At 42.6% G+C, this 18005-nt stretch overlaps 1 protein-coding gene across 1 annotated transcript in view; it reads left to right on the forward strand.

Annotated features, from left to right (window-relative positions):
* The window catches only part of Stk32b (serine/threonine kinase 32B), a 252605-nt gene that overhangs the window by 211942 nt on the left and 22658 nt on the right, over window positions 1–18005 (forward strand). The window contains exon 7 of the mRNA XM_052199394.1: window positions 16697–16800. Coding sequence (XP_052055354.1) covers window positions 16697–16800 — 104 coding nt within the window. The remainder of the gene's footprint in view (window positions 1–16696; window positions 16801–18005) is intronic.

The raw sequence follows: 18005 nt of genomic DNA on the forward strand, positions 1-18005 counted from the left end.
TGGGGTCTGCCTTGGAGTATGGTCAATATATCAGAAGTCCTACAATTAGAGAAAACTGACTCTGCCTTTCCCAGCAGCTGTCAAATGCCAGCAGCTCCTAGCAAGTGTGGGATTCCATGCCTACATTCTTCTTCATGTTGGGATTTTGCCTGTCTTGAGCTTATACAAATTTTATACATGTTCTCACAATTGCTCCAAGCTTGTGTGTGCTTCTGTCCTGCTGTGTCCAGAAAACAGTTCCCTTGAATTCATCCACAACCTCTGGCTTTTAAACACTTTCCAATTCCTCTTCCTAGAGGGTCCCTGAACCTTTAAGGAGGAGGCATGTGATATTTATGGCTGATCACTTCAATAAAAGCCTCTTATTTTCTGAATATTGACCATCTGTGGATATCTGTGAGTATCTATGATGAGGACTGAGAGATGTGCTGATCTGAGGATGTAGCAATAAAACATCAGGGATCATTTTAAAACTATTTAGTATTAGATAATATTAGATCATTAGGCTATTTGGCAGAAGAGTAGCAGTAGCTCTTGCCCTAAACCTATGACCTATGAGCTATATATTTTTGGCACCTATAAGAATAACAGGTATGGATAAGTTCAGTTGTTGGGGAGCAGGTCTTAACTCCAATCAGAAAGTGTTTGGTTACCACTGTAATGTTCATGCCATCGTTGCTCCAGTCATTTTCATAGCTTTCAGGGTTCACAACTGGGTGATACGGATGACCTACTTTTCTCCCATGGTAATATGCTTGGAATCTCCACCACTATGAAAGCTAGCCAATAGCAACAAAGCTTTCAGGCCAGTGCCCACTTGATTTCTCCATGAGTCAAGTACCTTAGGTCTTCAGCAATAGAGTCTTCGCCCCCCCCCCCCAATATATTTTTTATTTACATTTCAAATGATTTTCCCTTTTCTGGTCTCCCACTCCCCGAAATTCCCATCAGCCCCCTTCCCTCCCCCTGTTTTCCCACCCACCCCTTCCCACTTCCCTGTTCTGGTTTTGCCTTATACTGCTACATTGAGTCTTTCCAGAACCAGGTGACACTCCTCCGTTCTTCTTGTACCTCATTTGATGTGTAGATTATGTTTTGGATATTCCAGTTTTCCAGGCTAATATCCACTTATTAGTGAGTGCAATATATATAAAGAACTCAAGAAGTTAGACTCCAGAAAACCAAATAACCCTATGAAAAAATGGGGTACAGAATTAAACAAAGAATTCTCACCTGAAGAAATTCGGATGGCGGAGAAACATCGTAAAAAATGCTCAACCTCAAAAAAAAAAATGCTCAACTTCATTAGCCATTAGGGAAATGCAAATCAAAACAACCCTGAGATTTCACCTTACACCAGTCAGAATGGCTAAGATTAAAAATTCAGGAGACAGCAGGTGTTGGCGAGGATGTGGAGAAAGAGGAACACTCCTCCACTGCTGGTGGGGTTGCAAATTGGTACAACCACTCTGGAAAGCAGTCTGGCGGTTCCTCCGAAAACTGGGCACCTCGCTTCCAGAAGATCCTGCTATACCATTCCTGGGCATATACCCAGAGGATTCCCCACCATGTAATAAGGATACATGTTCCACTATGTTCATAGCAGCCCTATTTATAATTGCCAGAAGTTGAAAAGAACCCAGGTATCCCTCAACAGAAGAGTGGATGCAAAAAATTTGGTATATATGCACAATGGAGTACTATTCAGCCATTAGAAACAATGAATTCATGAAATTCTTAGGCAAATGGATGGAGCTGGAGAACATCATACTAAGTGAGGTAACCCAGACTCAAAAGATGAATCATGGTATGCACTCACTAATAAGTGGATATTAACCTAGAAAACTGGAATACCCAAAACATAATCCACACATCAAATGAGGTACAAGAAGAACGGAGGAGTGGCCCCTTGTTCTGGAAAGACTCAGTGAAGCAGTGTAGAACAAACTCAGAACAGGGAAGTGGGAAGGGTTGGGTGGGCAAACAGGGGGAGGGAAGGGGACTGATGGGACTTTCGGGGAGTGGGGGTCCAGAAAAGGGGAAATCATTTGAAATATAAATAACTATATAAATAAATTAAAAAAAAAGAAGCAGGGGGAGGGAAAATGGGATAGGGAGGTTATGGAGGGGAAACCAGGAAAAGGGATAACATTTGAAATGTAAGTAAATAAAATATCCAATAAAAAAGAAAATTTAAAAAAAGTGAGTGCATACCATGATTGATCTTTTGAGACTGGGTTACTTCACTTAGTATGATGTTCTCCAGCTCCATCCATTTGCCTAAGAATTTCATGAATTCATTGTTTCTAATGGCTGAATAGTACTCCATTGTGCATATATACCACATTTTTTGCATCCATTCTTCTGTTGAGGGATACCTGGGTTCTTTCCAGCTTCTAGCTATTATAAATAGGGTTGCTATGAACATAGTGGAGCATATATCCTTATTACATGCTGGGGAATCCTCTGGGTATATGCCCAGGAGTGGTATAGTAGGATCTTTCAGAAGTGATGTGCCCAGTTTTCTGAGGAACCGCCAGACTGATTTCCAGAGTGGTTGTACCAATTTGCAACCCCACCAGCAGTGGAGGAGTGTTCCTCTTTCTCCACATCCTCGCCAACACCTGCTGTTTCCTGAGTTTTTAATCTTAGCCATTCTGACTGGTGCAAGGTGAAATCTCAGAGTTGTTTTGATTTGCATTTCCCTGATGACTAATGAAGTTGAGCATTTTTTAAGATGTTTCTCCTCCATCCGAAGTTCTTCAGGTGAGAATTCTTTATTTAACTCTATACCCCATTTTTTAATAGGGTTATTTGGTTTTCTAGAGTCTAACTTCTTGAGTTCTTTATATATATTGGATGTTAGTCCTCTATCTGATGTAGGGTTGGTGAAGATCTTTTCCCAATCTGTTGGTTGCTGATTTGCCCTTTTGATGGTGTCCTTTGCCTTACAGAAACTTTGTAATTTTATGAGGTCCCATTTGTCAATTCTTGATCTTAGAGCATAAGCTATTGGTGTTCTGTTCAGGAACTTTTCCCCTGTACCTATGTCCTCAAGAGTCTTCCCAGTTTCTTTTCTATTAGCTTCAGAGTGTCTGGCTTTATGTGGAGGTCCTTGATCCATTTTGATTTGAGCTTAGTACAAGGAGACAAGGATGGATCAATTCGCATTCTTCTGCATGCTGACCTCCAGTTGAACCAGCACCATTTGTTGAAAAGGCTATCTTTTTTCCATTGGATGTTTTCATCCCCTTTGTCGAGGATCAAGTGGCCATAGGTGTGTAGGTTCATTTCTGGATCTTCAATCCTGTCCCATTGATCTGCCTGCCTGCCTGTCACTGTACCAATACCAGGAAGTTTTTAACACTATTGCTCGATAGTATTGCTTGAGGTCAGGGATACTGATTCCCCCAGAATTTCTTTTATTGTTGAGAATAGTTTTAGCTATCCTGGGTTTTTTGTTATTCCAGATGAATTTGAGAATTGTTCTTTCTAACTCTATGAAGAATTGAGTTGGGATTTTAATGGGTTTTGCGTTGAATCTGTATATTGCTTTTGGCAAAAAGGCCATTTTAACTATGTTAATCCTGCTGATCCATGAGTATGCAGAGTATGGGAGGTTTTTCCATTTTTTGAGGTCTTCTTCCATTTCCTTCTTCAGAGTCTTGAAGTTCTTGTCATACAAATCTTTCACATGTTTGGTAAGAGTCACCCCAAGGTATTTTATATTGTTTGTGGCTATTGTGAATGGTGTCAGTTCCATAATTTCTTTCTCAGCCTGTTTATCCTTTGAGTATAGAAAGGCTACTGTTTTGCTTGAGTTGATTTTATAACAAGCCACTTTGCTGAAGTTGTTTATCAGCTGTAGGAGTTCTCTAGTGGAGTTTTTTGGGTCACTTAGGTAGACTATCATATCATCTGCAAATAATGATAGTTTGACTTCGTCCTTTCCAATTTGTATCCCTTTGACCTCCTTATGTTGTCTAATTGCCCACATACCCAAATCTTTGGGACACAATGAAAGCAGTGCTAAGAGGAAAACTCATAGCCCTGAGTGCCTCCAAAAAGAAAATGGAGAGAGCATACACTAGCAGCTTAACAACACACCTGAAAGCCCTGGAACAAAATGAAGCCAATTCACCCAGGAGGAATAGAAGGCAGGAAGTCATCAAACTCAGGACTGAAATCAATCAAGTGGAAACAAAGAGAACCATACAAAGAATCAACGAATCCAGGAGCTGGTTCTTTGAGAAAATCAACAAGATAGATAGACCCTTAGCCAGACTGACCAAAGGGCAGAGAGAAAGTATCCAAATTAACAAAATTAGAAATGAAAAGGGGATATAACAACAGAAACTGAGGAAATTAAAAAAATCATCAGATACTACTACAAAAGCCTATACTCAACACAACTGGAGAATCTGGAGGAAATGGACAATTTCCTAGACAGATACCAAATACCAAAATTAAATCAGGACCAAATAGAACATCTAAACAGTCCCATAACCCCTAAAGAAATAGAGGGGGTCATAGAAAGCCTTCCAACCAAAAAAAAGCACAGGACCAGATGGCTTCAGTGCAGAATTCTATCAGACCTTCAAAGAAGATCTAACACCAATACTCTTCAAACTATTCCACAAAATGGAAACAGAAGGAACACTACCCAATTCCTTCTATGAAGCCACAATTATGCTGATACCAAAACCACACAAAGATCCAACAAAGAAAGAGAACTTCAGACCAATTTCCCTTATGAACATCGATGCAAAAATACTCAATAAAATTCTTGCCAACCAAATTCAAGAACACATAAAAACAATCATCCACCATGATCAAGTAGGCTTTATTCCAGGGATACAGGGTTGGTTCAATATATGGAAATCCATCAATGCAATCCACTACATAAACAAACTCAAGGGAAAAAACCACATGGTCATTTCATTGGATGCTGAAAAAGCATTTGACAAAATTCAGCATCCTTTCATGCTTAAAGTCTTGGAAAGAACAGGAATTCAAGACCCGTACCTAAACATAGTAAAAGCAATATACAGAAAACCGGTAGCCAGCATCAAACTAAATGGAGAGAAACTTGAAGCAATCCAACTGAAATCAGGGACTAGACAGGGTTGCCCCCCTTTCTCCTTATCTTTTCAATATTGTACTTGAGCAATAGAGTCTTACTAATACATTCTGGAGCATAACCAGGAGCTTTGGCAATAGCCTGTATGTTTGGGAGGCTCTGTGGAACTTCATTAGTCAATAACTGAAAAAGAGGTAACCCATTCTTGGTGTTGGAGTTATTATTTCGTAGCATATGGTGTCTAATTGGGGCCATTGTCCCTATGTATAACGGTATACATTTAAGTTTTTCGGATATACACATATGTGCATGTTTTAAGCAGCTTCTGCCATAGTAGGTTTATATGTGGCTTATTTTCTATTATATGGTGTGTGTGTGTGTGAGTGAGTGAGTGTGCGCACGGACGCGCACGCATGCGCGCGCGCGTGCGAGGTCAGAGAGCCCCTGATCTCTAGAATGGGAGTTACAGATGGTTATGAACTGCCAGATGTGGTTGTTCCAGTTCTTTGACTAGCAGCAAGTACTCTTAGCAACTGAGCTATTTCCCAACTCCTCAAGAACTAGATTTTTAATCAGTCTTCAGTCATTAATGGTTAAAGGAATATAATTGACTCTTACATTGGCTTTAGATCTTGTGACTGGGATACTCTTCTCAGCTCTGAAAGGTCTGCTCCCGTGAATTTCTTGAGGTTTCTACACATGCAATTGTTTGCAGATCGGGTTTTACTTCACTCCACCACTTTGTGTGCTTTCCTGAGTGTGTGTGCTCGCAATGCCTACCAGCTGGGAAACTCTGCCTTGACCCTGCTCTTAGCGGGATACTGTCTTCTGGTCTACCAGTAAATGGCTTGTTCACCTGAGGATTTGTGCTTCTCTTTATCAGTATGAAAAATTACCAACTATTCCAACTACTTGTTTTCAGTCATAAATGCATTTTGAATTCTGCCAAAGAGATTTTTTTTTTATCTTTTGAGACAATCTGATGGTTTCTTTCCTACAATCTACAGAAGTACATTGATGAATGTTTGCAATGCAGAACAGTCCAGCAATCCCAGAAGGAGTCTTGTTAGCCGTGACATGTTAGCTTCCTTAGAGAAGGTGAAATCCAATTGCTAATATCTTGTTTACAATATTTGCAACTTGCTTATGAAAAATCTTTGCTTACCCTTACGTTGTCTTTATGACAACTCCAGGTGGTTTGAGTAACAGAGTATTGCTGGCAGTGTAAGTTGGGAGGATCGTTGCTGCTTATTTGTGAATTTGTTAAAATTGTCCAGTGAAGATATATGATTGAACCTGATACATTATTTTGTATGAAGAAAATTTTACAACTGTGAATTCAATGTCTAAAAATAGCAGTTATATAAAACACAGTAGTTTCTTGTTGTCAGAGAATTTATGTATTTTGTCTAACCAGCTTCTTGGGCATCCACACATGTGTAACATCCCTTCACCCTCTTTAGGGATTGTGGGGTCTACAGTGACGGCTATTCTTTCATTCTTTAATTAGTATTTTATACTTTCTGATGTCCTAGTCATTCTGATTCCAGCCTAATAAACATGTTGATTTTTTTAAGTACCAGTTTTTATCTTAATCACTTTTCTCTGTCACTTTTCTATTTTTCTGCTGCCTCCATTTTCCTCTTGTCTTAATTGCTTCCTCTGCTTCCTTAGGTCACCTGTTGGTCTTAGTCCAGGTGCATGTGGACGTTCAGATAACTGACTTGAGATCCATCTTCCTAGCAGGAACACCACACACAGGAAACAAAGTCCAGCTGTAGCTGCATCCCCATAACATTTGAAGCATTATGTTCACATTCTGTTATGAACATTTCTAAAAAAAAAATATTAGGAATTTTCTCCATGTTATTCTAATGCTGATGCCCAGCTTAATTCTCTAATGATCCGACACCTCGTGCAGCATGATCTTGGGTAGGATTCGATCTAAAGCCGCTGTCCAGCCCTTTCTTCCTACCATCCCATTTGATCTCCATGCCTTTTCTGTTACCTCTGAGCTAATCTTCATTTGTCACTCCCTTTACCTCACTCTTACTTCAGTATTTATACCTGAAAAAGGAAACATCTGTATCCTAGATTTATATCAGTCAACAGAAACTATTCTGAAATTTAGCTTTTAAAATCTCATAAAAGGGAGCTTGGAGAGATGGCTCAATGGTTAAGACTGTATAACTCAATCTTACCAGCACCCACATTATGCAGACTACAACCACATGCAACTCCAACTCAAAGAAATATTATGCCCTCTTCTGGCCTCTGAAGACACTGCACTCACATGCATATGCACACCCAGAGATGATATATATAATTCATAAATAAAAAGAAATCCTTTTTAAAAAGTAGTCTCACAACAATATATTCCCCAATCTTCTTATCCATCTTCTGTTTCACTTGCTATAAACATATCATTCATCAGTGTTATTTTTGCTTCTGATTGTCAATGGCATTTTATAGTCATCAAAATGAAGAATTAATTTTCTATATACCTTCCTTTTATTCTCTTATCAGTATTTTTTTGTGTGTACATAGTTTCAGTTTTCTATCTTGTATCATATACTTTGGAAGACGTCATAAAATCAATGTTAATGAAAATCTACTGGCAATAAAAAGTGTTTTGATAAATGTGTTTTTAAAAGTGTTTATTACACTTTGGAAAGATAACTTGAATGAATATTCTGTATACTGAGTGCCAGTTTAACCGCTTTTCTTCTCTTGGGGAATTAACTGTACCACACTGCTGCAGCATCTCTGCCTTTGGCCATGATGTGCCTGCCATCTTCGTTGAGTTGCTCTGTAATATGTCTGCTTTTCTTGAGCTGCATCTGGAACATTCCCCTAATCATTAGCTGTTAGTTACACCTGTGATATAGCTTGAGTTTTGCTTTCATCGTGTCTGTTTATTCTGATGTTCTCTGAGTTTCTTGAGTAGCTGATTTGATCAGCTACTCATCATTTTTGGAAAGCTCCTTTTTATGTATATATTTCATTTCTGTTTATGGGTGCTTTGTCTGCATGTATATATGATACAATGGCTCCTTTCCTAACCTCTGCATCACCAAGGAATCTCCATAGCCTTCTTTCTGTCCTGGTCCTCTTCTCGAAAGCTGTGCAATTATAAAGAGGCTGGCAAGTGGGAATGTGTCCTACTCTTATCATCTGGGCAAGTCATGGGCCCCTTTCTAGTGCACGCACATGGCTTAGCTGAGGCTGTCTCAGCCTCTTCCTCCAGCCCTGTCTTCCTCTTGTGGCATATTCACAGCAAGCAGCAGTCACACCCCTGTCTCTGCTGCAAAACACATTACTTATCATCATTAGCTAGTTCAAGGAAAGCTACTATCAGGTAATGTAATTATTAATCTTAATTGTCAAGCTGACTTGACATATACCTTTTGATGCCTATGGAGATGTTTCCAGAAGGATTTAACAATCCACTATAAATGTGGATGATGTCATCCCAAAGGAGAAGGCACGTTGAACACCAGCACCATCTCCTTCCTGACTGCAGATGCAATGTGTCTAACCATTGCACACTCCTGCCACCATTCCCTCCCCCGAATGATGGACTGTGCTCTCAAACTCTGAGCCAGAGAAAACTCTGCCTTCTTAAATTGATTTTGTCAGGTATATGTCCCAATAATCAGAAAGGTAGCTAATACAGATATGGAGTTTACCGTTTTCCAATTAACCTCTGTCCTTTTTGTTGTTGTTGTTTCTGTTGCTGTGATAAATACCCCAACAAAAGTGACTTTAAAGAGAGGGGGTTTACTTGTTTCATAATTCCATGTTATAGTGCATCATTATGAACAAGTCAAGCCAGAAACTTGAAGCAACTAGCCACATGCATGGAGAGCCAAGAGCAGAGAGAATGAACATATGCCTGCCTGTTAGTGCTCAGCACCTGTCTAAACTTATACCATCTGGAATCCCCAATCTAGGGAATGGTGCCACCCACAGAGGCCAGGTCTTCTCACCCCAATGAACAAATTCAAAATTCAAGTCCCCATAGACATGCCCAAAGACACCCTACTCTAGAAATCACTTCCCAGATAATTTTCAGATTCTATGAGATTGACCATTAAAACTTATCACCACAGGCTAGATGTAACACTCCAACTTTGGTGCTACAGCAGAGCAGAACTATTTCAGATCTGATGGGAAAGAGAGTTATTAGTAGGATAGAGGAACAGAACTGGAGGAGTCCAGAATAACTTCAGTGAGACACTATACTTCAACTGGATCCTGAAAGCTGCCTCAACATTGTTCAGCAAAAGACACAGAGAGCGTTGCAGAGACATGGAACTATATTCACTTAGGCAAGAAGGAGCTGGCTGACAGAAATCACCTAAGGAAACAGATTTGGCCAATAATCGAGGAAGATGAACTTGGTGAGGCATGAATAGATCACACAGTACCTGCTTTACATGGTACAATATGGAGTTCTGTAGCAATGCTGAACATCATCATTTGTCTTGGGCAAATAGAGAACTCAGAACCATCTAAGTAGCAGTCTGCAGGATAAGCATTCCTTATGTAGAAATCTCAACCCCAAATTCAAAGTATTATAAGTGTTGACATGATAACACTGACACCTGACCTCATGTGACAGGCCATAGTGAAAAAGCAACTATCCTAGAACTTTGTAAAATTACATCTACTATATGTACACAAGGCTATTGGAGATTTGAATTAGTTTCCTTTTAAGACCTGTATCCTACCCTGGAGTTGCTTCATTGCCTATGTGCAAACATCCTAGAGTCTGAAGCAATCTGAATCCAAAACACATCTGGTCCTGGACATTTGTATGCAAGATTTTCCATCCAGATGTTAATGAATGTCTCTGGGAGAGATGCTGTTTAGAAGACATAATCCACATATTAAATGAGGTCCAAAAAGAATAGAGGAGTGGCCCCTGGTTCTGGAAAGACTCAGTGCAACAGAATAGGGGAATACCAGAACAGGGAAGTGGGAAGGGGTAGATGGAGGAACAGGGGGAAGGAAGAGGGCTTATGGGACTCGCGGGTAGTGGGGACCCAGAAAAGGGGAAATCATTTGAAATGTAAATAAAAAATATATCAATAAAGAAAAAAATAAAAAAATAAAATGTAAACATGAAAAAAAGAAGTCTGCTCCCTGCTTCACACTTTAACTGTTAAATGCGTTGACTCTTTCTCATCTCTTCTCATTAGAACTGCTTGCTGCAAGCCAGGGGGGGGGGGGGTGGAGAGATGGCTCGGCAGTTAAAAGCACTTTCAAATCTTCCTGGGGGCCTGAGTTTGCCTTCTATCCACTCTACTAGAAGAATCTGACTTATTTAATGTGAAGTGCTTTCTGGGACTGTTCATGATTCATTTCTGCCTCTTATTCGAGCTTCTGTATTTCTTCCTTAGCCAATTAGACTCCTTTCCCCTTCCTCTTTCCACACGGACAGTGAAATCCTAATGATCCATGGCTGAGAAATGTCTTACACTTTAACAAAAGCTGTTTCCTGTTGCTGTGAATGCTACTAACAACCCCTGAAAGAAACCAATAGCCTGTGGTGGTCATTTCATTTTATTGCAAATTAATATGTAAGAGAATGACACCTGAGTTCATTGGCTAGCTGGGAGCCAAACAAAATTAAATGACCCTCGTGGAATTCAGAGTACCCAGGCTCACCACTTATCTCTACAGTTATTGGTTCATTTTAATGAAAAGAATTATGACCAAGCACTTGAACCATCTGGAGACTGTGTATAGTATATGTCTGGGTGATCTGGGTTCCCAATGATTGCCCATGCAATGACAGACTGCGGAAGTTCTGGAAGGGAAGAGTGATGAGACTTGGGTGTGACCGAGTGACCAGTGACAGGCTGTAAGAGGAGGTGGAATCCATATTAACTCCTGGTTTCTGACCGTGCAGCTGAGCAAACCATCAGCATCACTTGGGATCCAGAAACAAGAGCAGGACCAGAGTGAGAGGGAAGAATCCAGTTGGGCAGGCAGATGTGAAGGGCTGGGGGGACCCACGGCAGAGGTGCCTAGGGATGCGGCCCCCAGAGTCTGAGATACCCAGCTGAAGACACATTGACACAGCAGGTAGTGGGAAGGAGGACTGTGTCCTGGGCCCAGGTGGACTAGATGACCTTGAACTCCCAGGCCTTGGCTTCTCTGTGGAGCATTTAGGGGAAAAGGAAATGATCTTTAATGACCCCATTCCCCAGCTGAAATGTAGGGACTCTGTGTTCACAGTCCAGAAGGGCATAATTACCTGGAGAGGCAGACTTGGGCAGCCTGTCAGCTGGCAGGTTCCATGTTAAATAGCTTTTCACACTCTGGTGCACAGCAAAACCCTCCGCAGCATCCATGGAGCTGAACAGCAAGTGAGAAAGGGTAATGTAGGAAGTGATCGTATTTTTCTGTATTTAGTGGAACGAGCACATGAATTCTGCATGGGTAGCCCAGGTGACAAACCCTGCCAAATGTATGTTTATATTTCTGGGGGAGGTAAGATAGCTTTTCCCACCAGATTCCATGTGTCCTTGTTCGTCTGGAGGGGCAGTTGTGCGATGGTCGGATGCCCTTTGGCATGGAAACTCACTTCAATTAAAAACCTGCCTTGGAAGAAGTGTTTAGCTGTCAAGGAAGTTCATAGATGGTGCTGCTAATCTTGCTAGGTAACAGGAAGATGCTGGGAGTGCAGTCAGAGGCTCCACGGTGCCTGAGTCCATCCCATGTACCCATAGTAGACTCACAGGAGTCCACAGAGTGGACAGCATGCACCCAGCATTGTGATGAGTCCAAGGGAAACAGCGAAAAGCAAAGGGTACTTCTGGTGATATGGCCAGAGCCCAAAGTTTCTTGTGCATTCCTTAAATACACACAAGGCAATATTGTGATAGTTCATCTGATAATGAAGATGGCCAATGATAACCAACAGGAGGGTAGCGTATACAACATGGGAACAGTGACCAATGTTTATTTATGTGTATGTTAATGGCAAGGCCACATGTTTCTGTTTTAGATTGTACAGAAACCCTAATTTGCTCAAATGTAACACTGGTATATTTTCTATGTATCTTCATAGAAAATCTTGGTTTAGAGGCTGAGTAAAGGCACTTGCCACCAAATATGACTACTAGAGGTCAATTTCCTGACCTCACATGGTAAAGAAGAAAACTGATTCCCATAAATTGTTCTCTGATCACTAAATATACACTGTGGCTCTCTCTCTCTCTCTCTCTCTCTCTCTCTCTCTCTCTCTCTCTCACACACACACACACACACACAGAGAGAGAGAGAGAGAGAGAGAGAGAGAGAGAGAGAGAGAGAGAGAGAGAGAAGAAATAGATGTAATTCCAAAACAAAATCTTGGTTTGGGTTCAAATGGACTCAGCCAATTTAATGCATTGACCTGGAGATATTTACGAATATAAAAATGTACATAGTATGATGATCTAGGGGTGGATATGATTGCATTTCAAACTGTGTGTTTTGAGCAGTATGGTGGAATCTCTTGCCCTCCAGCCCAGGACAGGTGAATTCACTTTCTGGAGTGTATCCATGCTGTATACACTACCTTCCCATCAGTTGCCCAGATATCTAAGTTATCAGAAGACTATCACGGTACGGCAATGCTTGTGTTGATGTGACCCAGACATGGGAGCCTAAATTTCATCCATCTTCATCACCTCATTGTGTGTCTCACACCATCTCAGGAGAATGAAGGAAGTATAATCAGATGTTTTCGGAGAGAGAGAGAAGACACATTCACACACTTCTCAGGCACTCTATCACTTTGATCTATTTCACCTCTAGCTATTATTGTTTGTCTCTTCCTGGACCTGATTTAAAAATAAGACATTGTCCTAGTGCATAGGTATAGAGGAAACAAACAGCATATTTTGGTGGTATTCAGGCCTATACTGACTTCTGCAAGCAGATTCCAGAATTGGAGTCACTATCTAGAAAGGTTCCCTGAATCAATAGTCTGCAGAGCCCTACTGAGAGATAAAAGCAAAATGGTGCTAGAATCCCATCAAGATATTACCAATCCATGCAATTGAGTTGGGCTCCTTTGAAATTGTTTGAGCGTACTGGCACTGAAAAGACCCTAGGAAGCCAAGCAGGAATGAATGCAGCTGGACCTCATGATTCTAAGACAGGTCCTTTCGCTTTGGGCATTGGTTAGCCTTCCCAGAGCTGGCATCCCTGCGGAGAACCACGTCTACAGCAGTTGGCATGGCAGTAAGATGCTTTGCACCAGTTCATTGCCATGGTCTGTAACACATGGCAGAGAGGAGACCCACTCAGCCTCAAGGGCGGACCAAAGCAGGAGGCTCTGGGGATGGGGATGGATGCAAGGCTCCTATAGGAGTCAGGGGGCAATAATGATGTCCAGCCAAAGGCAGCACATAAGCAAAGATGAAAAATGAGTAAAAAACTGAGCCTTTTCCTTCCAGGAGCCATTTTGATCTGGACCAGCTCCATGGAGACAGAGGAGACCTAGTGGGCATAGTACCCACTATGAATATATAGGGTAAAGAACCCACTATGGATGGGAAAATGGAGACAGAAGGACCAGAGCCCCAATCCCCAGGCAACCCAGTCCTTCCTGGCAGTCTCCAGGGGAAAGGGTTTGGAGCCAGAAACCTGAGACCCATTTAATCCCAGCTCTGCCAAGCTAGGCGGGTGATCCTGACAAGTCCCTTACCTGGCAAGCCTTGCTTCTTGTGACTGTAGAACAAATTTTCATAAGCCAGAATTAAAACCACAGAGAAGCTATTGCTTGAAGTTCTAGAAGCTGGAATTAAGCTAGCATGGTGTGGTGGAGCCAAGGTTGCTCAGAAGGCTTGGCTGGGGGTGGGAGGTGTCCTTCCACTTCCCCCAGGGCAGGCAGCTTCAGATATCCCTGGCCTTGTACTGCTTCACTCCATGCTGTCTCCATCTTCAGATGCCATCCTTCGTCTTAGATCACTTCTCATCTCTCTTATAAATGCATTACTCACAGGACTTAGGACCAAACCTAAGCCTATGATGCTATTTATCTTGAGAGTCTCCATTATACCTGCTAAGGCGCTATTTCAGAATGTGATGGTATTCACCCTTGATGTATTCACTGGGAGTGAAGCTTGGGGACCTGCCATTCAGCCCGCTATGGCCCTCTTGCCTCAGCGTCCTCATCACAGAGTGCCTTCTGCACCTGTCCTACTGAGCGCTGAAAGGATTCGGTTTATACAGAGCCCTGCACAGCAGCTGGCAGCCACAGTGCTGTCATTCATTAAGCAATGCTTGCCAGGACTTTGTCATGTTCTCAACTCCCATCTGGCCTCTGCATTGTGATTCTGAACCACAAAAGCATCTGTGCAGGGATGATGACATCAACGTTTCTGTTCTGTCATCAGCCACGAGAGTGCAGAGTGGGGAGAATCAGCTTCACCGCAGCTACAAACATCTGTCATCTCCCAGTCATGGGAACCTGGTAGCGCCCCTCACCTGCAGCTCCTATACTGAGTCTCAAATGTGAGCACAACTGTGGATATGACAGGGACTTGTAAGAAACACTGGGGCACACTTGACACACCCTGTACCCATGGGCACACCTGGGAAGCTGTCACAAGGTTATAGTGTCCAAGTCCTGGAACTGCATAGACAAACACCATGCCAACCTTTCTTTCCCAGATCCCCTAGGTCAGGAAGAAGACAGACAGGTAAATGGACTTTGGTACAGGGAAGTAAGTTCCAATGGATTCTATCTAGATCAATGGCTGCCTCCACAATGTGACTGAGTCAAGTGAAACCATTAACTTCGGAGTCTGCTGATCTAGGGACAGATCTAGGACACACAAAAACAAAGCCCTAAATCTAAAACCTACATTGTTAGAAGAAAGCTAATGCTTATTGCAGGGCGGGTAGAGTTTAGAATGGTCTCCACATCTCTGTTATGTGGTACTGGGTGGGTGGTGTGATGACTGAGCTTGGCAGAGGAAGGGAAGCTTTGTGTAACAATCAGACTGCCATTCATAAGGCTTTCAGTTTACAGAGTGTCCAGTGAGAGGCAGGTGTCCTGCAGGCAGCTGCTGAATTGTCCCAGCCATCTGGTTCTTCTAGTTTCATTCGTGTTACTGTAATAGAATAACTCTCATAAAGCAGCTTTGGAGACGAGGGGTTTATTTAAGCTTACAGTTCTGGGTTACACTCTATCCTCGTGGGGAAGTCATAGTGGCAGGAGGTTGAGACAGCTGATCATATCACACCCACAGCAGGGGCAGAGAGCGATGAATGTATGAATGCTCACTTGCTTGTGCTCAGATCAGTTCCTCCACTCATACAGTCCAGGGCCTATTGCCTAGGGAACGGTACCACCCACAGTTGGCAGGATCTTCCCGCAACGGTTAACTTAGTTAAAATAATCTCTCACAGACACGCCCACAAGCCAGCCTAACAGACAATCCTTCATTGAGACTCTCCTCCCAAATGATTCTAAGTTGTGTCACGTTCGCAAAGATAATAAATACACAAATGAATAAAACCATAATTACTACCCACATTTGTCCAAACAGGTAAAGACACTAAGTGATACGTTAAACTCTATTCCAGCCAAAACCACGGTCTTCCTATTTCCAACACAACCAGTTGCTATGTTCTCAAACTCTAAATTCCATCATTCTCCAGAAATAGAACATGATCCCATACTGAAAGAATGTTGGCCAGACAGGGATTTGGTAGGAAGCACTGTTCAGTTTTTCCTGTCTCAGCCATATGATGTCCCATATACCCATAATTCTCCCTGAACCTCCTCTGTTAAAGGTGTTGAATAATAGCACAACCCAAGAGGCTATAGTATCAAGGAAAGGGAAGCTTGTAGGCCAGAACACTCTATCAAAATGCACAGTGAAAGAAAAGCAGAAACTGGCTGGGATTTGATTTAAGCTCTAGATTCAACATAGTCAGATACTAGTGGAGAATCCAGCCAACCTGATCTTTCTTGCCTGCCCTGATCCAATCTCTCCTTGATGACCTCAGTGTCAGCTTGATGACCTCACTGACAGCTTCAGTCTAGTGGTTCTCTAGAACAATGGGCAAGTAAAACTCACACAACATCAAATTAGCCATGCCACCCTGTACCACGCCGGGGCAGGTAGCAAACACCTCCACACTGCTCTGCAGCCTTTCCTTCTACCCCTTTTCAAAAATCATTGCCTCTGCCAGGGACGTAAACCCACTGACCCTCAGGCAGATGCCACCTCCCCACTCCTGTCTTTGCCACCAGAAGTCCACTCTGTTTGCTGTCTCACTCCATGCCTGGATCATTCTTGAGCTGGGCTGCAGGCACAGCCTGCTCAGCATTCTAATAGCTGGCCACCTCCAAACCCAAGTGCTCAGATCTTACTTTCCACTGTAGGAGTTAACTATGCTAGGGTCTCCCAGTGTGACTCGTGGACAAGCAGCTCACTGACTGTTAGCATGGCAACACACACCCAGCCCCTTTCTGCTCCTTCCAAAGCCTGCTGTAGCTCCTTAGGAGCAGGAGCTGGTGGTAGTAAAATAAGTACCAGCAGGCTTGTCTCCCTGTGCTCAAGTCAAGGTGTAGCTGACCTTCTCTCTGTCTTCTCATTACAGCCCCTGAAGTCTTCCAGGTGTACGTGGACGGAGGCCCTGGGTATTCATACCCTGTGGACTGGTGGTCACTGGGTGTCACGGCCTATGAGCTGCTACGAGGCTGGGTAAGTCCTGTAGAAGGAAGGACTTCAATCTGCAAAGCTGGCGAATTGCCAGGAGGGGGATGCTAAACCAGGATTCTACCCACTCATCAGGGAGGAGCTCCAACCTAGCCACTCACTCTTTCGATAAGGAAAGAGATCCTTCTTTGTGCCCAGGGAAGGAGATCCCAAGGTGAATGATTGACTCCAGATTGAAGCACCCTGGCCTTTGGCTTTCAATCTGCTTCCTCTGAACTCACAGTTGCATGGAAGCCCAACTTCCCTGCTCCTTGTTGGGTATCCTCTCTCATTTCTCTCTCATTTCTCCCCATCTTTCCCAAAGACATAACTCAGGAATCTCTAAGGGCTATGGGACAGTCAGCACCTGGTTTTATTTTGGGCTAGTCTGCACTGAATTGCTGAAAATGATGGATCCATCTGACAGCCAATACCTCACATTTTTATTTAAGCACCAACTCTTGCAACCAAGCTACCTTTGAAGTGTGTTTTCTTTGCACAAATATAATTGAAAAATGTCCACTCAACTCCCCAGCCCATGGTTTTTCTCAGCTATGTAATAGAGAAAATTTTTTGTGGAGCTGGAATTAGGGGACATTTGTCTCTGGACTGTGGCACTCTGCTTGTTTTAACTGTCTCTGTGGAGCCAATGCCCAAAACAAAGTTTGCTAACCCCACTGTCTGCATGAAGTCTAACACAGGCTTGCATCTATTAGCTTATGTGGCTATTCATGGAGGGCAGCGCCCATGAAGGCAGAATCTTATTTTGGTAGGAGAATTCCCTCTTTAGGATAGTGGTGAATGAATGAATGCTTCTTGAGTAAATGAATGAATGACTAAATGAATGAATGATGAAAGCATCCTGTACCTGAATTCCTCCATAAGCACAGAAATTCTCACTCTAGTTCGGCCAACTATTTTTCTGCTCTTGAACTCAGTTATTTCCACGAATTCCTCAAAAGCTTAATTACAGTGCACGGCAATTTTAGAATGCAGAGAAAATGGGAACTTGTTTGCCTCCTCAAGCACTGAATAAAAGACCTGGCTCTCCACGGCTCGCTTGTTTCTGGCTGTTCCTTTTTGCTTCTGCAGCCATCAGGGAACGCAAGCATTCCCAAACCCTAGATGAACCACGATGCTTGTCCTCCAGAGGCTGCCATTTAACGTAGTCCTTCATGCAGGTGACCTTGCTGCACAGTGGCTGGCCCTCA

Source organism: Apodemus sylvaticus, chromosome 11, assembly GCF_947179515.1.
Source record: "Apodemus sylvaticus chromosome 11, mApoSyl1.1, whole genome shotgun sequence".
Taxonomy (NCBI): Eukaryota; Metazoa; Chordata; class Mammalia; order Rodentia; family Muridae; genus Apodemus; species Apodemus sylvaticus.